This window comes from Ostrinia furnacalis, unplaced genomic scaffold, assembly GCF_004193835.3.
Source record: "Ostrinia furnacalis isolate ACB-3 unplaced genomic scaffold, ASM419383v2 OfSCF7182, whole genome shotgun sequence".
NCBI lineage: Eukaryota > Metazoa > Arthropoda > Insecta > Lepidoptera > Crambidae > Ostrinia > Ostrinia furnacalis.
In genome coordinates, this window is record NW_021137421.1 from 828,856 (window position 1) to 851,531 (window position 22,676).

The 22,676-nt window shown below is 43.0% G+C and overlaps 2 protein-coding genes and 2 non-coding genes across 4 annotated transcripts in view; 2 read left to right on the plus strand and 2 right to left on the minus strand.

The window, feature by feature from the left end:
* The first annotated feature begins 545 nt into the window (after positions 1-545).
* LOC114363634 (uncharacterized Golgi apparatus membrane protein-like protein CG5021) lies at positions 546-6,274 on the plus strand. The gene is made up of 6 exons (XM_028319418.1): positions 546-570; positions 1,199-1,223; positions 2,216-2,370; positions 3,016-3,095; positions 4,420-4,533; positions 5,938-6,274. The coding sequence occupies exons 1-6, from the start codon at positions 546-548 to the stop codon at positions 6,124-6,126; spliced, it is 588 nt and encodes a 195-aa protein (XP_028175219.1). The 3' UTR covers positions 6,127-6,274.
* Positions 6,275-8,441: 2,167 nt separating this feature from the next.
* On the minus strand, positions 8,442-8,535 carry TRNAI-UAU (transfer RNA isoleucine (anticodon UAU)). The gene is made up of 2 exons: positions 8,498-8,535; positions 8,442-8,477 (listed from the first exon to the last, which is right to left on the minus strand). It is a non-coding gene; the product is annotated as a tRNA-Ile (tRNA).
* A 58-nt stretch (positions 8,536-8,593) lies between these two features.
* Tmf (TATA element modulatory factor) overlaps positions 8,594-22,676 on the plus strand; it is a 28,851-nt gene continuing 14,768 nt past the window's right edge. Inside the window, exons 1-5 of the mRNA XM_028319419.1 lie at positions 8,594-10,853; positions 11,915-12,129; positions 13,749-13,890; positions 19,847-20,066; positions 21,747-21,947. Of these exons, the coding sequence (XP_028175220.1) occupies positions 8,934-10,853; positions 11,915-12,129; positions 13,749-13,890; positions 19,847-20,066; positions 21,747-21,947 (2,698 nt within the window). The 5' untranslated portion in view covers positions 8,594-8,933. The remainder of the gene's footprint in view (positions 10,854-11,914; positions 12,130-13,748; positions 13,891-19,846; positions 20,067-21,746; positions 21,948-22,676) is intronic.
* Positions 11,476-11,569, minus strand: TRNAI-UAU (transfer RNA isoleucine (anticodon UAU)). The gene is made up of 2 exons: positions 11,532-11,569; positions 11,476-11,511 (listed from the first exon to the last, which is right to left on the minus strand). It is a non-coding gene; the product is annotated as a tRNA-Ile (tRNA).

A 22,676-nucleotide genomic window follows, 5' to 3' on the forward strand; every position in this document is an offset into this window, starting at 1 on the left:
AGGTCCCGCGTCTGAAAGAATCAGAAAGTTCTTGACCCGAAAAGGCTATAATATCGGTCGGTACCCGGTAACGCTATAGTAACGCTATAAAACGATCCGGTAAAAGTCGCGGAAAACACCTGGAATGCCTACCTAATCAATAATGTCTGCTATTGTTAGTTTTTACCATAAATAGAAGAGTTTTTCATTGGTAAATTGTCAGTTACTTTAATAAAGATCACTGGAAACCTTCCACTTTGTGTGTATAGTTGTGTTGTTCTAATTAATTTCGTTGCGGGTCCAATGACACTAACTTTCCCCCGGGACAAACTTGACCTTCACTGGTTGGGTTTTTATGGCGGTCAAGCTGTTTACCTGGCTACACAGGAGTTGCAGCGGTGGGAACGAGAGGTGGGAATAGTCCCGTTCCTTAATAAAGCCGCTGATTTGAACCATCATTAAAAAAAAATCAAAAATCAAAAGTATTTATTCAGTTTAGACCACAAGTGGCACTTATGAACGTCAAAATTATTATAGAAAATAATAAAAAAGAAAAGTTAGCCCTTATGGGGCACTTTACATGNGACACCAGTAAAACGCGTGGCCTAAGACGTCTGGCGGCACTTGGGAGAAGCCCTCATTGACTTGAAAGCATTGATTTGGTAAATAGAGTACACGTGTTTTGGCCAGCTTGTGATTTCATATCAAATAGCTTCAGCATTGGCTAAGGAGTTATTGTTACAGGGCCTATCACAAACTTGTTTGAATTTATAGATGATATCAAATATTAGGTACCTACCGTATTATGTTTTTTCATTGCAAATACAACACTTTTTTAATTAATATTTCATAACGTTTTTTAAGACAACACTATTAGTTATTTACAGTGTAGAGATGTTTACATCTCGCAATGCTTTCCATTCATAATGCAACAACTCGTTGTTCGTTCATGCCGATAGATGGAGCTGTGCTGTTTTAGTTCGCGGTATCATTTGATTTTTTCCCCAAATTAAGTAGACGATAATATTCTCATCTAATATTATTTTAGCTTTTCCGGGAGTGCTTATTATACACTCCTAGGTTAAACTAGGTCAAACGTATTTCATTCAATTTTTGAATAGTCCAGTCAATGAATGCCTTAACGACGGTGTAGAGAGAAATCCGTGGAACACAATTTCTGACCTCGGGACTTTATTTAGCCTAGTTAGGTGGTGAATAGAGGACAACGCCAACAAGCAGTTCGTGTGAGTACTACACTACTTACTAACGGGACTATTCCCACCTCTCGTTCCCACCGCTGCAACTCCTGTGTAGCCAGGATCTACAGCTTGACCGCCAATAAAAACCCAATCAGTGAAGGCCAAGTCCCAGAGTATAGTAAGACTAGGCGCAGACCATAAAAAATGGCGGTCAAGATTAGCCTAAGGCGCAGACCACCGACTTTTAGCTGGCCGATAGTTGGGTCGGGCTGTTAATCAGTATGGTATCGGCCGATTCTTCATACAGATTAAAATCGGGTCCAACTATCGGCCGACTAAATGTTGGCGGTCTGCGCCTAGGCTTAGATTCTGGCCACACAGTGGCCACATACATACGTGATACATGAAGCCACTGACATTCGCTCTAGGTATCATTTGTGACTTACTGACTACGCGGTGACATGTCCGCCTTACTACTATAACATCGTATCTCAGTCCTTAGACGCAGTGAGACGGCGGAGACGAGGTCAGAGGAGACAAGACGTGCTATGAGCAACCAATAGGAACTTTGTTACTTACCCATTTCGTCTCCACTCGACTCAGTGGTAACGGTTGAGTACAACAGAGACGTGCGGTGTTATTTCCGTATAAAATACATCGAAATTCCCCGAATGGAATGGAATGGGGAACGAATAACCCCTCAGACCCTCGATCCGCTCCCCTTTGGCGTAAATAGCTTGCTTTCCTTCTGGTGCATAAGGTCCATAGTGGCATTACGTCTACAGTATCATTTCGTCGTTTCATCCATGAAGACGCGCCCCACCAATTTTATGTGTCGAGGTCGCGCGGTATGCGGGGAATTTGATCTGAGCAAACTTCATTATTGTAGTGTGCGTGTGCACGGATGATTTAGCGTGTACCGATAAGTAATAACACTCAAACATTAGCGGAAGAATGGTGGTGGGGCGCGTCTTCGTGGATGAAACGATCTATATCTTGGTTTGGTAGTAAGTCCTAGCTTATCGAGCATCTCGCAGGCACCCGTACATCGTGTTCTTCCACCTGGTGTTCCGGTGCTCGGCGGTGGTGGTGTACATGCTGTGCGATTGGTTCTCCGACTCCTTTATCGCCAGCTTCGTGCTAGTCGTGCTGCTGCTCTCCGCCGACTTCTGGACCGTCAAGAACATCACGGGTGAGCCCATTGCCATTTTGAATTCGGTCCATCCATAGACAGTATGCCGTCAGCATCATTTCAGCCACAGGACGTCCACTGTTGAATTGGTAAGCCTGTATCCAGCGCCATCCAGCTACATTTATGAAGTCGTCGGTCCACCTTGAGGGTGGATGTCCCACGCTGTCGACGTCAGGCGCGGATCCAGTCCTCAAAAAAGGTTGTGGGCACAGCCACCAAAAATTAGCAAAGTGAGAGTTGGATCACTACATGCCCGGACATACATACATGCCTATCGATCTTATCAATAGATCATAATTAAAACAAGCAAATTAGGGTTGTGGGCATGCCCACAGTGCCCACAACGGTGGATCCACGCCTGTCGACGTGCCGTCAAGTTAGCCATTCCTGCGAAAAAAGTTCCTGCTAAGGAAGTTAAGTCGGAAAGATAATAATAACTTGATTGCAATATGGTATGACTTGACGAAAGCCTCGACCACTTAGTTTCAGACTTATGATGACCATCAGCATAGCATAGGAATTTTTCTTACATTAGTTCACTACTAGTACTGTACTAGTACCTAGCCACAAAACAATGTAGAGAATAAGTAGTGTTGTACGATATTTTGATATCGATGTATGAAAATTGTGTGATGTTACTTGCAGGTCGACTGCTGGTGGGCCTTCGGTGGTGGAACTACGTGGATGACGCCGGAAAGTCGCATTGGGTATTCGAATCTAAACAGGTTAGTATAACAGCATTTCATGTTAACCTTTCGGTCTAGAGAGCCTACTAGATTTTCGTTTCAAAAACTCTGTCTTTGACAAAATTTTAAAGGAAATTGAAAATGATTTAGGTTTTTAGAGCTGGAAGCAAGAGCTGGTGCTCTTCTAATGAAACTGTGTCTTGGAACTATCGATTGATTTTAACTATCCATCTTTCTTGTCGTGTCGACAACAAACCTACACAGTGTCAGCCCAAAACTCTGCTACAAAAGTGGCGTTGTCAGTAGCAATAATTAAATATTCTTGAGTGCTGTTGTTTTGGCACGCAGAGCACATCATGTGCTTCATAGATTGGGGAACACAACCACACTTATACTCCAAGCCTTAAGCATCTGAGAATTCCCCTGAGCAGTTAACTACCCATTTAAATATGACAAAAGTAAAGTATAGATCGTTGCATCCACGAATACGCGCCCCACCATTCTTCCGTTAATGTCTGAGTGTTATCGGTACACGCTAAATTATCGATGAGTGCACACGCACACTACAATAATGACGCTTGGGTTGCTCGGATCAAACTCCCGGCGAACCGCGCTTCTCTCGACCAAAAATTGGTGGGGCGCGTCATCATGGATGAAACGATCTATAATGGTGCGTCCAGACTTCGCGAATGGGCTCGCGCGGCAAACTCAACATCCTGCTCACTCAAGAGCAGAGTGAGCAGGATGACTAGCGTGCCGTGCGAGCCCGTTCGCCCAGTGTGGACGCACCATAATAGTAGTACAATCAGGCCTGTTCATCTCCGCGAGTTTACATCGAAAACAAAACACGCACTATGGCCCACCTACAGGATACTATTCGACCAGGCCTCATATACGAGCGAACATTGACTCACCCACGCGTATTCTGAATCTGTATAATGGAAGAAAATAAAGAAAAGGGTGTACTAAATACTGTGCAATATTTAACTGCCTAAATAATAATAGAAACACAGAATGTACTTTTTTAAATTGCCTCAAGACACTGAGAGGTAAATAAGTAGTTAATATTATTCATGATAATCCATGCTAAATCATGTATTTCCTCCGCCATTTTCCGTAGTTTGACACCTCACTTTACATCATTTTACCGAAGTCAGCCCTATAGCTTCGGCGCAGTGCCGATCACTGACGTTTGTCAACAAAATGGTGCTTGACTCTTGAGACAGGCTAAATTACACCATATTGTAAATGGCATTGAGCATACATTTTTTTAAATACCTTCGCGAAGTAAAACTTCTGTACGTAGTACTTATTATTATTCTGTGGTAGTACAATGAGTAAAGTAAGTGGCGTGGTGTCGTAGAGCCGAGTGAACGCCAACGAGTCGCGGCTGTTCTGGCTGGGGCTGGTGCTGTGCCCGCTGGTGTGGGCCCTCTTCTTCGTCGTCTGCCTCTTCCGCCTCAAGTTCGAGTGGATGGTGAGTGACACTGACCATCACTATCATTTCAGACAGGACATAAAGTGGTCTTACACCTCATCAGCATTTCAGCCACAGGACGTGCTGAACTAAAGTCGGGTCTCCAGCGCGTGTTTGTCCATTCAACATGAATTTTGTTGAATGTTGACATTTTTTTGTTGATTGTTTAAGGCGCTGGAGACTTCAAGCCTCCTCCAATGATTTCCAGATTAGCCTGTTGGCAACGGCCTGCATCCAGCGCCTTCCTGCAACCTCTATAAGGTCATACTGTCCACTTTGTGGGTGGACGTCTGACGCTGTGCTTTGTCGGTACAGAACATCTACAGCTAAAGGACATTAGCTAGACAGACCTTCTTCCCAAGGATTCCCACAAAGACTGGTCCTGCGCTGTCTGCATCCAGGTGCCGCGTCTGAAAGAATCAGAAAGTTCTTGACCCGAAAACGCTATGAGAGCAGCAGGCCAGGCAATAGATCCGGTGAAAGTCGCGGAACACACCTGGATATTGCCTACCTAATCAATAATGGCTGCTATTATTAGTTTTTACCATAAATAGAAGAGACACCTAGGCCAGCAACGTGTAGGCTAAATTCTCCATTTGTCTTTGCGGGTCGTGTTTCTGCAGCGAATACCTAATGATATAGCAGTAAAAACACAACTATCTTCAACTCATTTGTAGGGATTGAAGTTTTTCATTGGTTAATTGTCAGTTACTTTAATAAAGATCACTGGACACCTTCCACTTTGTGTGTATAGTTGTGTTGTTCTAATTAATTTCGTTGCGGGTCCAATGACACTAACTTTCCCCCGGGACAAACTTGACCTTCACTGGTTGGGTTTTTATGGCGGTCAAGCTGTTTACCTGGCTACACAGGAGTTGCAGCGGTGGGAACGAGAGGTGGGAATAGTCCCGTTCCTTAATAAAGCCGCTGATTTGAACCATCATTCAACAAAAAAAAAATCAAAAGTTTTTATTCAGTTTAGACCAAAAGTGGCACTTATGAACGTCAAAATTATTATAGAAAATAATAAAAAAGAAAAGTTAGCCCTTATGGGGCACTTTACATGTCTCCTTATCTTTTGGGCCCTACCAGCGCTTCGAGACAAACATATGGCAAGTGCTGAGAAGAAACGCCGGAACAAACTCAGTCACCACTAATTGCCGGGAATTATCTAACGCTAAGAATAACCAAATTCGAGTACATCAAATATGTGCAGACTGAACTGACCACGCATCCTTGTCATCAATATAGTCTCGAACCTTGTAGTACCCTTTGGACATAAGGGTATTTTTTATATGTATCTTAAATTTGTTTATTGGTAATTCGACAAGGTTGTGTGGTATTTTGTTAAATATGGTAATACATTTCCCCAAGAATGAATTACCTATTCATCATCATTTCCAGTTGCTGGTGCTGATTGCCCTGACGCTAACAGGAGCGAACCTGTTAGGCTACATCAAGTGCAAGTTCGGCGCCAAGGAGAACCTCAAGTCGGCCACCACGGACTTCGTGAAGAAGCAGCTGTTCCAGGGCGCTTCGTCGCTTTTCACGCAGCCAGCCCCGCCCACCACAGCCAATACGGGCGTCATATAAGCTTGCCCCGCCCCCTTATTAGAACAAGAGGAGACTTAAGGCTTCCACAGGCCATATCAGCATGACACACCGGACGCAGGGCGATAGTAGCGCGTTGAAAGCGGTTTTCGAATACATATTTAAATTTTTGACAACCGCCCGCGTTGAAACTGCGCTGCTTTCAATGTGCCTCAGCCGCGCTGCAACTGACCCGCACTGCTTCTGACCCGCGTTTGGTCTGTGGAAGCCTTTATGCCCGTTTTCGCCATCAATCTCTAATTTTTAAGTGACCCCTATGAAAACAAAACACCTGTTATGTGTTACCGTAGGGGTCACTTAAAAATTAGGGATTGATTGTAGAAACGGGCATTAGAGTTCTATTTTAGGGGGGGCCTGGCCCCTGACATTGCATGTCACGGTGGTCGCGATTAATATCATAGCTCATGAGTCAGTAATATCAATGGTGGTACCGATAACAAAGAGAATAGTTGACCATACCACCAGGGTTATGGTACGGGGGTATGGTTAACAAGGAATGATAACGAATGCACTTGGTATTTCCTTAAGCAGAAATTTTAAATAAGTGTATTTAATTTACTACATTCCTGTTACTGAATTGAACTTAGTTATGTAAAACATTTAAAACTGTTTGAATATAAGTAAGACTAACGTTATTTTAAATTAAAGGTGTTTTTATAGTGATATTACATTTTTAGAAGATTTTCTTAGTGTGTCGTATAGATAAGACGCATTTTTTGTTTAGTTATTTTACGTTATTGTGTCCGAGTCAGAATTTATTTGTTTTATTTAGTTAGTTTATTAATTAGTTTACATATATTCCGGTTTAAGGCTGTAAATTAATGGTAGGGATTTGGCAATCTTGCTAACCACTAAATTAGAATCAGAAAGAGTTCAATGTGTCTCAGTTTTATCATAATCATTACAAGGTTGCCAAAATCTGTTCCGAGCATTTATTATGTAGGTATGTCGAATTTGAAAAAGTTTTTTATTCTTCCGGGCTGTACTCTTTCGTATTTTATTTGTAAACCAAATTCTACGCGTCCGAAGTCGCGTAAAACTGTTGGTGATATTATAATTTAGATTAAATTATATTTAAGGGTTAATTTTAACATTTGATTAATTTTAATATCTTGAATTCACGTTATTCGTCCATTAACTATGTATTATACATCAATTTAACATCCTGCAATAGCTAGCTGAATGACTATGTCACCAGTTCCTCTTATTTTCAGCTCAGAGAACTATATGTATAATTAATTTAGAATGAGCTTATAAATCATGTTATCCTCAGAAAGTCAAGATTTAAGTCTTAGTACTTAGGTAAGTTTTAACATTCGAAAACGAGGATGAGTCATGCGCCAACTAAGTATCGTTATAAAAATTTGCATGTCCCGGGAATCGAACACGTGGCAAACGCTATAGCGCCACCTGTTTGATCGGGCATGCTTAGGCAAGTTAAAATTAATTATGTAATATTGTAATGAGGTGTTGTTTTAGCCATTAGCCTTATGATATGAGCCACGTACGTGTCATCAAAATTTTTACGAAAGAAAAGTTGAAAACCTAATGGATACAATCATATTAAAATTTTGTATAAATCTATCTACTTACGTGCTATAAAAGTACGTGAATCCTTGGATGGTGGCTAAAACAGAATCTTTTTATTCGTTAGCCAGTTAACATTCAGGCTTGCTGAATTAAATGTATGTTTAATATAAGAAATCAAGTTATTAGTATTTATTTATTGATTGCATTAATTATTGCACTATTGCCGGTGTCTGTATTGTTTGTATGATAAATTGGATAAACATTAAAATATGTATAAGAGAGTTTATAATATTGAAAGGATTATTTTCTAATATTGTAAATAAGTCTGCTAAATATTCTTTTAAAATTAGTGTATTTAAATAAAATAATAAACTAAGAATTAATGTGTTTAATTTGTTAAGTATCACAAATATTATAATAAGTATGTCTTCACTTCAATATGGATGTACTGTACAGGCACTGTCAACCCAATTTTTACTTGACTCAAAGGTTGACTGAGGGAGAATGCTCTATGCCTCTTTGAAATTAAGTTCGCCTTAAGTACTACATCAGTGATTGAGTGATTACAGTTCTAAAACAGTTGTTTTTAAGTAGGTACATGTATTTTCTTAGCGATAGCACGCGATAGATAGTTGTCACAACAGACTGATGTTTGAATTGCAAAAATATCTTGTTTAGTGCTACTCAATTAACAACTACATCTAAAAAACAAAATGCAAAACCAGCTTATTTTGCCATGTATTTTTAATTTGCTTCTATCAAAAATATGCTCCAGGTGAGGCTCGAACTCACAACCCCGGCATTACTCACACGTACACTGTCTTATAAGTACCGTGCGCTAACCAATTGCGCCACTGGAGCTGTGTCTGACGGGGCCGAAAATACCCGAATACTTATACGACACTGCCGAAGTCGATTGACGTTCTTTTTTATGATAACAAATGTCAAAATCTTTCGTTTATTTAGCACAAAATGTAATTTACAGAAAGATATTAGCGATTTATGCAAATTACTGTGGTAATTGCGCATCAATTCTGACCAAAATTTGCTAAAAAGTTAAGTGTTTCTTTGGTTGACAGAGGGGACAAAATTGAAAAATATAAACAAAATGGAAACGTCACCTGATTGATGTGCTGTGTTGTGATTCCAGTTTTTCTCATAACAACCGTCTATCAACCGTGTCGGACGATATAAAAAAGTGTTTGTTACGTGTTTTGTTGTGCTATTGTGATAGTATTCGTTTCTGATGTGACCTCATTATGAATTGGTTCGACACGTCAGGCCTGACGAGTTTGGCAAAGACAGCCTTGAAGGAGGCCCAGAAGACCATCGACAAGGCTCTAGACATACAGGATGAGAGCGGCGAGGAGCCCGAGGATGAGTCCCCGCCACAGAGCACCGCGAAATCGTCTCCGAGCAAGAGTGGGACGCCTCAAAAAGACAGTGATTTCTTCTCTTCGTGGGGCTTGACCGTGAGCGCTGAGAGTGGCAAGGATGACCCCATCAAAGAGCAGCCAGTGGTCACGGAGAGCCCGTCGAAGTCGACCTCGCAGAGCTTGTGGGGATCCTTCGCAGGTTCATTCTTTGAACAACCTACAAGTGAGCATGATTCCACCATAGTCCAACCTCCCAAAGCAAAATCTATGAATGTGATTGCTGACGCCAAATATGGCAGTCAAGATGATTTATTTTCTAAAAGCCAGCTAGTTATGTCAGACGGGGCTGAAGGTTTAGAATTCAAGATTGCTAAAACATCAAAAGATGATTTCTCAAAAGTTGAAGACAGAAGAGGTTCATCGCGTTCAAACAGGTTATCATTGGTATCTAGCAGAAACAGTTCTGATTCTGTAGAAGTTTTGTCACACAGTTTAAAAACGACCCCCGATTCGGAAGCAGCTTCCGGGCAGTCCATGTCGCACAGCAGCAGTGTGGGGCAAAAACTGAACTCTGACTCTGTGGAAATATTACCCGACAGTTTGGTTAGTCCGAGTTCTATTGAGTGCCTTGGCTTTGACAGTTACTCTAGTGATAGAAATAGTAGCTCCACATCATCCCACTTGTCTCCTGGTGATGTGAGCGATAAGAAGTCCACTCCTGTGGGAGAGCGGACTGAGAGAGCCGAGACTGCTGATAGTGTGAGCCTGGTTGCAGACGATGATGAAGATACTATGTCTTATAATTCTATATCGGAGTGTACCGCACCAACAGTTTTAGATACAGACGACAAATCTGCTAGTCCCTTTCCAAAAATGCTTAGGAGTGAAAGTCGAAAAATTTTAGAGAAGGATTTCATACATTTAGAACAGTCGGTGTTGCCCCATCGAATGCAAATCAGTGAGAACTCATCTAATGATGGCTCGTGGTCTGATAGAACTCTAAACGCTGACAATGAGAGCATTATTTTGGAAAATACAGTAGAAGAGCCAAAAAAAGAAATGGATCAAGAAGATATTTTGATGGAGAAACTTAGTGACTCCTCATCATTTTACAATGTGAACGTGTCTGTGGACATGCTCAGGTCTGAGAGTTCTGCATTTGTAAATGTTGAGAAGCAGCAGTGCAGCGGGCCAGACAGCGACTCCTCCCAAAAAGAGGGGAGCTTAAAGGAGAGGACTTCTCCAATTAGCTCGGATAGTAAAAGTGATTTAGTGAAGATTGGCTCTGACAGGACATCTGGACACACATCTGGGGATGAGCTGGAGACTGCCACTTCGTCGGATATTGAAATAATTCCAAGCCCCAACGGTGACGGTCATTTTTGCAGAAGTAGTCCAGCCAAGTATGGGCTAAGGCAATCCAAATTTGATGGAACAACATCACCGAACCTGGTAGACTTGGTGCTGGGGAAATCATTAGCTACAAAGATACGGGGACACAATCGGGAGTTGTCGGAGGCTTCCATTCAAAGCAACACCAGTGATGAGAGTCAGAGTTCTGAGAATGAGAGGTTGATGAGAAGGCTTTGTGAAATGGCCGAAATCTTGGAGGCGCGGGAGAACAGACTGATGGAGGTGAGCCGGAACAATGCGGAGCTGGCGGAGAGTAATGCGGACCTCAAGAGCCAGCTGGACTCGATGGTGGCCAAGCACGAGAGCGGCGAGATCAACATGATCACTGAAGACTACACACAGAGGATGTCGGCGTTGGAAAAGAAATTCCAGCAAGCGATAAGAGAAAAGGTAATTAATTTTTTGTTGTTGGGTGTATTTAAGTACATAGTGGTAGAGCATGTGATGAGTGATATGCTAGGTATCATCTTTCTGATAGTGGTAACACACTGCAGATTCTTTTTGTGGGTCAAAACTAAACTGACCAATTTTATTTTATTATTCTATTCTATTTTTTTAAATACTTTTTTTGTATATATTTTTCAATCAGGCAAATTCTGTCATCTTGGGAATCTTTGAACAGTAAAAAATTCATGCATTATTATATTACAAGGTGACTTGTGAGGTTTACTACAGTACTGGAATTAAAATTCATTTAAATTATTTGTTTTTAACTAGGTACCTACCTACCATTTCAACTGAAGTAACTCAAGGCAAAGGTAGTGATTTTCATCACACCAACACACGTGGGTAGAAATTTAATTTTAAATTTTCGTCAATCGTCAATGATCGCCCACATCTACATTTGCTGAAGTTATTTTGGCGGTAGAAATGCCTAAAGTATTTCCATTGCATTAGAAAATTTTAACTATCTTCGAAACTCCAAACATTGTTATTACTCTAATTAAAACAAAAGGGGAAGGTGGTTCATTACCGATTTTTTTTGTTTTTCAACAAATCTCTATCAAAAATTTGCTCCAGGTGAGGCTCGAACTCACAACCCCGGCATTCCTCACACGTACACTGCCTTATAAGTACCGTGCGCTAACCAATTGCGCCACTGGAGCCGTGCCCGTCGCGGCTGAAAATTCCCGGATAATTGCACCGTCGCGACGCATACCCGAATTTACATTTTCCGTGTGCTTTTTAACGCTCGTATTCACAAACATTGCTAAGAGGTCTCACAGTGCGCGTGGACGCACTTGGTGACACACAGAGCTCCATTCAACGCTGAGCGTTCGATTTGCTGCTTCACTTAAGAAAACATCTTTTGTGAATACTGGCGTAATATACATTCGTAACAATGAGGGTGGTTTCTAAACCGTAATTACAAGCTTTTATTTACTTTCACATGTCTGGTGTAGGCAAATCTTGTTTAGAGCTTAATCCTGTTATATCGTTGATTGAAACAGGATCAGCTAAGAAAACAACTAGATACCCTCAAGACCGAGGCGTCTCGGAAGAACTCGTCCGACCTCGAGAACAGCCTGAAAGAGAAAGACGACGTTATCACCCAGCTACAGGAGGAGGGAGAGAAGCTGGCGCGGCAGCAGCTGCAGCACTCCAACATCATCAAGAAGCTCCGCGCCAAGGAGAAGGACAATGAACAGGTCATCAAGAGCCTAAGGTGAGACCTTTATCTATAAAAGCGAAAGGTCACTGACTGATGGACTGACTCACTCATCATCATCATCATCATGTCAGCCATAGGACGTCCACTGCTGAACATAGGCCTCCCCTAATGCTTTCCACGTTGATCGATTGGTAGCGGCCTGCATCCAGCGCTTCCCTGCTACCTTTACGATGTCGTCAGTCCACCTTGTAGGTGGACGTCTCACGCTGCGCCTTCCGGTACGCGGCCTCCATTCCAGAACCTTGCTGCCCCATCGGCCGTCAGTTCTGCGCACTATGTGCTCTGTCCATTGCCACTTCAGCTTGCTAATCCGTCGGGCTATGTCAGCGACTTTAGTTCGTTTACGGATTTCCTGACTCACTCACTCATCACGAAATCTCAGAAACTACAAGTGCTAGGAGTCTCAAATTTTGCATGGGGGTTCCTTTTAGAACGTAGGTGCTCACTAAGACAGGATTTTGCAAAATTCTACCCCTAAGGGGATAAAACGGGATCCACGCGTACCTACGAAGTCGCGGGCGGCCGCTAGTGGAATAATATTATTATCTTTGTGTAGGTACTTATTTAGGACTTGCACTTATTGACTTTCAAAATTGTGACTTTGCATGTGGCGGTATGTGTTTACGTCGAGCGTGCTAGGGGGCAAGTTGGAATGGAGTACATTTCCACACGATAACAAATTGTTCGTTCGTTTCGGTACTAGTGTTTCTAAATAAATGGTGTATGTAGTTTAAAGATGTTTCATATTAAAATCCTGGCCATTTACAGCACGTTCAGTTCACCCCGAGCCAAACAACACGTTGCCTGTATTGAATTTTGTCGGTATATTGTCTGCAACTTAACGATCAACAGAAGGCTTGCACCATCTATTAATAGTCACAAATGACGTTATCTCGAGACGTATTTTTAAAGAATTTACCGCATTTAAGCATTAACCGTATACGATTTACACCAATTAGTCGGCCGTTTGGTGTAGTGGTTCAGAACGGACTACTATGCCGAGAGGTCCCGGGTTCGATTCCCGGCCGGGCAGAAATTGAAATGATGAATTTTAATTTCTGTGACGGGTCTGGGTGTGACTATGTATAATATTTATGTATTTAAAAAAAAAGTATATAAGTAGTATATCCGTTAAGCTAGCACCCATAACACAAGCATTAAGTTGCTTACTTTGGGGCTAGCTGGCGCTGTGTGAAATTGTCCAAAGATTTATTTATTATTATTTTATAATTATATTCGTATTAGTTTTGGCCTGCGATTCATCAAATAAGAAATCTCTCGTTTCTCTTCGCTATTTTAATTTGCTAAGCAAATAATTATCGTGCAGCCCAGTCGTTATGGAAATCCTTGGGTGAAGATTTTGTCCAGCAGTGGACGTCATTTGGCTGAAACGAACGTACGAAGCAAATATCGTAAGCGTACCAGAAACGCAGCGTAGGACGTCCTCCTACAAGGTTTTTGGACGACCTCATAAAGGTAGCAGGAAGGCGCTGGATACAGGCCGCTACCAGCCGGTGATTATGAATATCATTAAAGGAGGCCTATGGTCAGAAGTGGACGTTCTATAGCTGAAATGATGATGATGAATTTGACTTTTGTATTATACATTCCAGAGACAAGATAGCAGACCAGACGAGCGAGCTAGAGCGACTGAAGCGCTCGCTTTCCGCCAAGGAAGAGCTGGAGGTGAGCCAGGTGGAAGCCGTGTACCGGCTCACCACCGCCAACAAGAAGCTGGACGCCGAGCTTGCAGAGGTGAGTTGAGGAGATCAGTAGCCTTATTCACGTAACAAAACAACAACGACAACAAAACACTGAGTTGCGATCCTATCGAGTAATCGTTCTATCAAAATGACCCTTGTGAATACAGATTTAGAACTGTTTTCAATGGGACGACGTAACATAACTTCAATGACAACAAATCGCTGAGTTGCGATCCTATCGAGTAATCGTTCTATCAAAATGACCCTTGTGAATACGGATTTAGAACAGACTGTTTTTCAATGGGACTACGTAACAAAACTTCAATGACAACAAATCGCTGAGTTGCGATCCTATCGAGTAATCGTTCTATCGAAATGAACCTTGTGAATACGGATTTAGAACTGTTTTTAATGGCATGACTTCTGAAAGTCAGCGAGATATTGACTGTCAAAATACGTGAATTAGGCCACAGGTTGTCAATGATGTCGGAAAGGCCCAAGCAAACAAAAAATTGACGTAAATGATGGGCCCCAACCTACATAAATATTGGAGATCAGTCTTCAATCTATGCTTGAGTTGAATCGAGTTTTGAGTTTCGTTCTATAATACAATGGGTGTTCTAAATGCATTTGGTTTAGCACACATATTACACGTCTGGCTATAAAATAAGCCTATTACAAATGAACACTATCGTGCGGGATTTACCTATATGAGTATTTTATCAGTTCTCTTGACGATGTGTATGGTTTCAATACTAGTATTATCTGCTGTCGTTATTGGTGGTTCGGTATTATAACTAACATTTGTTAATGATCATGTACCGCTGTTTTGATGAGAATATTGTAATTTATCATTTCTAGATCGTTACAATTCATTATCTCCTCTTTACCAGTTTATTAAGCATTTAATCATTCATCAGTAACACGTGTGAATCATGCACTACATCGCGTGTTTGTTATAAGTGTATCTAAGTATCTACATAAGTGACTGATTTATGTCTTGTAACAACGTTATTCAGATCGGTAATTAGTTCGTAATTATTTGTTTTGAACTACACGATAGATTACATGCTTTCGCGATGTTTCGTCGAGAAATATACATGATGGATTCAAACTGCAAATGAAATATTTGTAGTGATTCTTTATATCTTATTTTAACTCGTAACATGTCTAGTTTACGTAGCACCAGGCCTGTTCATCTCCGCGAGTTTACATCGAAAACAAAACACGCACGATGGCCCCCTACAGGATTACTATTCGACAAGGCCTCACATACGAGCGAGCATTGACTCACGCACGCGTATTCTGTGTATGATGGAAAAAAATAAAGAAAATGGTGTACTTAATACTGTGCAGTATTTAACTGCCTAAATAATAATAAAAACACAGAATGTACTTTTTTAAGTTGCCATAAGACACTGAGAGCTAAATAAGTAGATAATTCATGCTAAATCATGTATTTCCTCCGCCATTTTCTGCAGTTTGGCACCTCACGTCACATCATTTTACCGAAGTCAGCCCTATACAGGGTGTTTCTTGTAAGGTGTCAAGCCGAAAGCAGGTGATAGGTGAGGACTAGACCTATCGATTTCACCCCCATGTATGTTTTACGATTTTTCATAGTTTAGAAGTTATCGTTAATTTTGTGATTTTTTCAAATTGTATGACCTAGTAGGCTTTAAATTTTTTTACCTTTTTTTTGGGTCGACTTTTCTCAGATTTCTTTTTTTTGACAGATTCCCTATTAATTGCAGATTTTTGAAAAAAATAATCATTTTCCTATCTTTGATGCAAGATACAAAATTTTTGCTAGAAACATAAAAAATATGCTTTTAGCGGAACATTCTAAAATTTTCAACTTAAAAGTTAAAAAAAAAAAACAAAATTCCATAGGTCCAAAATAATTTTAAAAACTGCGCAGTTTTCTGAACTTTCATAATAACACAAAAAAACATGTACTTAATAGGCCATTATTTTCTGTNCCTGACTCACTCACTCATCACGAAATCTCAGAAACTACAAGTGCTAGGAGTCTCAAGTTTTGCATGTGGGTTCCTTTTAGAACGTCGGTGCGTAGGTAGGTGGTACAAAGACGGGATTTTGCAAAATTCAACCCCTAAGGGGATAAAACGGGATCCACGCGTACGAAGTCGCGGGCGGCCGCTAGTGGAATAATATTATTATCTTTGTGTAGTTAGTTAGGTACAGTCGCAGAATGAAAAGGTTCGTCACCTTAGTGTCGGTTTTCGCTTGCACTAGGTACTGTAAGAGTCCCCTCGCTCCGACGACGGAGGAGGGGTCAGAGGAGGCGACAATATGATCGCCTCCAGTTTCCTCTCCACGGTGATGGCCAGCGGGCCGGGGGCGTGGGGGCGCCCCCGCCTGCATTGCACAGGTCACCACCACCGTCGGACGGGAACAGCTGTGTGCTTCCAGCTGTTCCTGCCGCCCCCCGTGCTGGGGGGCTTGTAGGGCCCGCCGTGTAGGCGGGCAATCGCCGGGAGGGGCTGTGGTAGAGAAGGCTTTGCCCGGAAACCCACAGTCTCCTCCCACTTAGGCGAGTGACGGAGCACCGGGGTCTTTTTAGTGGGTATGCCTCGTCCTTCTGACTTGGTGAGCCCCACATAACCTACCCTGTCCCCGCAGGGTAGGTATGCGATTCAACGCATTTTTTCCCCGTTAAAAAAAAAAAATAAAAAAAAAAAAAGGTACTGTAAGAGTCAAACCTGCCAACATAACAGTGCAAGAAACAGTGCTGCTAACATTTAAATAAATATGACGTTTGCTGACGAATAAGGTTTTGCTTGTTTAATTTTCTATCCCATGCAATGTTACAAAATGTAGTTTTTTTTTATTTAATAGAAATAATAATGGCAGGCTGAACCAACAAGAAGGTTTTAGTTTATCAATCATAATAATCTTGACAAGATAAATCGTCAAACAACTTTGATCTGAATAATTTTGAACTTTACTGACGAACAGTTAAAGATTATTTTCTCTAACTCGAGATTATTCTGTAACATAGTTTCAAAAGGTAATATGTGCTCGCGATTCGTTGAAGGAATCAATTTGAAAACTGACGAACCTTTCTCATTCCGTGACTGTACCTACATAATTAGGACTTGCACTTATTGACTTTCAAAATATAACTTTGCTGTGACTTCGTATGTGGCGGTATGTGTTTACGTCGAGTGTGCTAGGGCAAGCTGGCATGGAATACATTTCCACACGATAACAAATTGTTCGTTCGTCACCTTGAGTCAAACTACACATTGCCTTATTGGCTAGATAGGTTATAGAATTGAATTTTGTTGGTATATTGTCTGCAACTTAACGATCTTCAGAAGGCTTGCACCATCTATTAATACACTCGACATCAAATAAATCGCACCTCCCGCGACAAGCACTTTTAAACGTATGCATCCCCACTTCCCACCGATATTGGCACCATTTAAAAGCCTAGTTCTAAACTTCATTTCATTAAAGGAAAGGTTTTTACCCCAAAAATGTGTCTTTGGAAGGATCCAGAGTCACTTAAAAAAAAATAGGTAGTTACGCTTGAGCCAACTTTTATGGCTATAAAACTGTTAAGTTGAGATAATTCGCTATCCATCTGTTAAACAGGACACGTGTGATCATTATTTGGTTTTATAACCATAAAATTTGGTCTAATTGATCCCAGAGGTGAGCCCAAAGTGAGGTCTTTTTTCAAGTCACATTTATGGTATACATATGTTAATGATTTATTAATAAATTAAATGTGTTTTTCTTTAAGGATATTTATTGGGCTTTCAAATGACACCAATATTGTTGGGACACCATGATTGTGTCAAAAGACAATCGCGTCGTTTAAAGTTCGCGTCGCGGAAGGTGCGGTTTATTTGATGTTGAGTATAGTTACAAATGACGGTATATGACGAATCGTATTTTTAAAGAATGCATTGAATTTGCAATCAAATCTGCATTAATCGTATACGATTTACACCAATTATATTCGCATTGTATTAGTTTTGGCCTGCCTGCACTCTGANACGAAACGAACGAAATTATGTGCAGCGCGACTGGTCATTATGCAAATCTTTGAATGTAGCTTTCGTCTAGCAGTAGACGTCATTTGTCTGAAACGAACTTACGAAGCAAATATCGTAAGCGTACCTACGTATACGTACCAGAAAACGCAGCGTAGGACGTCCTTTCACAAGGTAGAAGGACGACCTCATAAAGGTAGCAGGTAGGCGCTGGATGCCGGCCGCTACCAGCCGGTGATTATGAATATCATTAAAGGAGGCCTATGGTCAGAAGTGGACGTTCTATAGCTGAAATGATGATGATGAATTTGACTTTTGTATTATACATTCCAGAGACAAGATAGCAGACCAGACGAGCGAGCTAGAGCGACTGAAGCGCTCGCTTTCCGCCAAGGAAGAGCTGGAGGTGAGCCAGGTGGAAGCCGTGTACCGGCTCACCACTGCCAACAAGAAGCTGGACGCCGAGCTGGCAGAGGTAAGTGGAGGAGATCAGTGCCCCGATTACGCTAATTTTTAACGTCTCCAATACATACGCGCTTCTTCTCCAGTTGCTCTCCGTTTTTCATTCCAGCTGAGGTGCAAATTCGGTATCACGGTAATGGACGTACCTTCCTAGTATTTTCATTGTCACATGAGATATTTAGCTTTACGTTTACGTCTATGCTTCGTTTCAACTAGCTGTCAAAACGACACCGCGATACGGATTTATCAAAACAGCTGATGTTCGTTCGTTGTCCGGGCAGATGAAAATTTTTAGCGTAATCGGGGCCCAGACTGTTTTCAGTGACGGTTGTCAATGAGGTCGAAAAGGCCAAGGCAAACTAAAAATGGACGTAAAGGATGGACCCCAACCTACATAAATATTGGAGAACAATGTATGCTTGAGTTTGAATCGAGCTTTGAGTTTCGTTCTATAATACAATGGGTGTTCTAAATGCATTTGGTTTAGCACACATATTACACAACGTGTGGCTATAAAATAAGCCTATTACAAATGAACACTATCGTGCGGGATTTACCTATATGAGTATTTTATCAGTTCTTGTTAACGATGTGTATGGTTTCAATACGAGTATTATCTGCTGTTAGTCCAATCAATAAAGCATTATAGATGGAAAACTGTAGAACACAATTTCTGACTTCAGGACTTTATTTAGACTAGTTAGGAGGTAAACATAGCAAAAGTCCCCGCCCTTAGCCCTTGAGCCGGCGGGGAGAGGGGGGTTTAAAGGTGCCACTTTTCGGTTTTTCGCTTAATCCTCGGAAACTATGTGTACAGGTCTGTCTAATGACGTCCTAGGAAATAATGGTAGAGGTCGCAAATGTGTGACCAAACTCCTTGGCCGCGCGCCTGGCCGGCGAGAAACTTCTTTTTACTTTTTATGTTTCTTATCGATTGTCACTTTTTTCTCTTCTCTTGACTTTTCTACTTCGAACTAAACATGTAACTTGATTTTATTTTACAATATAATTTTATTTTTACACCAAAAAGCCTTTCAATCAATAATCTCTCGTAGTGTCGGTGACGTATTCCGTTCACGNGTATAGATGACCCACGCTGAACTGTCCCACCAAACTCAATGACAGGGGGGCGCTACCATCGTTCAACTATATGGTTTCCAACATGGCAAAAATCTGAACCAGCGATCCGGTATTGACGGTGGCGCCCCACTGTCAATGTCATCGACAGGACAGTCCAGTATTTTGGAACTATAGCTTCGGCGCAATACCGATCACTGACGTTTGTCAACAAAATGGTGCTTGACTCTTGAGACAAGCTAAATTACTTTTTTTTTTTAAATACCTTCGTCAAGTAAAACTTCTGTACGTAGTACTTATTATTATTCTGTGGTAGTACCTTCGGCCTACCTATACAAAAATGCAGAGCATGAACTCTTTTCATTTCTGTATTTTAGAAAAAGGTGCTTTATATTCAGCGGATAAAACGTAACGAAGAGAGCCGGCGTTGATGTGTTGTAGACAAAAAGCGCGCTAGATGACGCTACACACCGGCTGGAGTCGACGCGGACGTCGCTGGACGCGGCGCGGCGCGAGCTCACCGCGCTCCGCGGCAGCGGCGACGAGCTGGCCCGCACACGCGCGGCACACGCGCGTCTTGACCACGACCTGCGCGCTGCCCGCGCTGAAGCTGCCGCGCGTGCTGCCGAGCTGGCGCGCCTGCGGGCCGACGTCACGGCCGGTGAGTGTGACGTCACTGGCGAGGAGTAGCCCGCGACCTGCGCGCCGCCCGTGCTGACGCTGCCGCGCGTGCTGCCGAGCTGGCGCGCCTGCGGGCCGACGTCACGGCCGGTGAGTGTGACGTCACGCGCGCCTCGAGCACGACCTGCGTGCTGCCCGTGCTGAAGCTGCCGCGCGTGCTGCCGAGCTGGCGCGCCTGCGGGCCGACGTCACGGCCGGTGAGTGTGACGTAGTGTCCGACCGAATGTTCGATTTCGGTTTCGTTTTCGGTTGAGTTTCGGTAAAAACACGAGTTTCGGTTTAGTTTCGTTTTCGGCGGCAAACTTACCGAAACTACGACCGAAACCGAATGGTTTTGGTTCGCAAATGCGATACGTAAACAAACATTAGTTATGTAGTAAGTAATGACTATAGTGCATTTCATGGTGATAATATTATTGATTCAGAGTTTCAAAGTTCATTTTAGTATTTATCACCACGGTATCCAAGTAGTAGATACTAACTTACGTACTACCAATTCTGTTTTGAGAAATTATTAAGGTAAAAGACCCGACCATGGGACGGGTTTTGTAGATGTCCTGAATATTGCGAGTAATTAAAAAAAATCTAGACTATAAATCCTTCTTTTTCTTTTTTAATACACAATTTGATATCTTTTAGAGTAAAAAGACGCTTTATAAGTTCAAATTTAATGCAATTTAAAGAGAAAACAATAAAGACTGACTGAATATAATAAATAACGTTTTCTTTATTTTTCCCTCAAAATATGAGCCTTGTATGGAAGTTTCGGTTTCGGTTTCGGCCGAAATAGACACCGTTGCCGAAATTCGTTTTCGATTTCGGTTTCGGTCTTAAAACTAGTTTCGGTCGGACACTAGTGTGACGTCACGCGCGCCTTGACCATGACCTGCGCGCTGCCCGCGCTGACGCTGCCGCGCGTGCTGCCGAGCTGGCGCGCCTGCGGGCCGACGTCACGGCCGGTGAGTGTGACGTCACTGGTGAGGAGCAGCCCGCGACCTGAGCGCCGCCCGTGCTGACGCTGCCGCGCGCGCCGCCGAGCTGGCGCGCCTGCGGGCCGACGTCACGGCCGGTGAGTGTGACGTCACGCGCGCCTCGAGCACGACCTGCGCGCCTGCGGGCCGACGTCACGGCCGGTGAGTGTGACGTCACGCGCGCTCGAGCACGACCTGCGCGCCTGCGGGCCGACGTCACGGCCGGTGAGTGTGACGTTACTGGCAGGAGAAGAAGGAGCAGCCCACCACCACCCATGGCCATTCCAACCTTGCGGTTATACTGGCCGAATCGCGGAAGGTGTGCGCGGAATTGCGGCTGCCTAGGGCAGATTGCACTCCACCGCGCCACACTTCTTGACTCCCTACAAGTTATTTTTCTTTGTCCTTGTCCTTATAGTACAGTTCTCCCCCTTCTGGGGCCTGACGTTCACTCCACGGATGAGAAGGAGCAGCCCCGAGACTGAAGCGGCGGTAGGACGTCGTTTAGAATCGTAGGTCGTATGAGATGATGAGCTGAGCCAGTTAAAAGTTTTAAGTTAATCCATTACCCTGCACTGTGTTTCTCTCGATCATCAGTGTTCCAGGCTTCCTTTTCCGATTTTGTATTATCCGCAGCTTGTTATTTGTTCCGAGCAGCTTCATAACGACGATTTTCCTCGACATTTCAGAGGAGCGCCGCTGGGCGACCCGCGAGGAGGCGCTGCGGCGAGAAGTACGCGAGGCGCGCGAGCTGGCGTGCGCGGACGCGGCGCCGGCGCCCGCGGAGTCGTGCGGCGCCCTGCTGGCGCAGCTGGCGGCCCTGCAGCGCGCCGCTCTCCAGCGGGACACCGCGCACGCGCACCACACGCGCGCCCTCCGCGCCCAGCTGGGTGAGTGTCGCGCGGGGCCCGGCGCCCCGGCCTCGTGCGGGCCCTGCTGGCGCAGCTGGCGGCCCTGCAGCGCGCCGCTCTCCAGCATCGAGCCTCCTTCCCATTCTCCCATAATCAAAATCAAAAATCATAATCAAAAATATTTATTCAGTTTAGACCACAAGTGGCACTTATGAACGTCAATAGAAAATATTAAAAAAAGAAAAAGGTAGCCCTTATGGGGCACTTTACATATTGTCTCTTTATCTTTTGGGCCCTACCAGCGCTTCGAGACAAACATATGGCAAGTGCTGAGAAGAAACGCCGGAACAAACTCAGTCACCACTTATTGCCAGGAATTATCTAACGGTAAGAATAGTCAAATTTAAGTACATCAAATATGTGCAGACTGAACTGACCACGCATCCTTGTCATCAATATAGTCTCGAACCTTGAAGTACCCTTTGGACATAAGGGTATTTTTTATATGTATCTTAAATTTGTTTATTGGCAATTCGACAAGGTTGCGTGGTATTTTGTTAAATATGGTAATACATTTCCCCAAGAATGAATTACCTATCTTATGCAACCTAAATGATGGAACAGCAAGTTTATTCTTATGTCTCGTGTGTCATATGGCGATATGTTATCAGAACACTCAGTCTTCGCTGCGGGACCACGACCTTCACTAATTTACCAGAAGCGAATGGATTCAGGACAGGCCCCTCTTACCCACTGGGCACTTTGGGC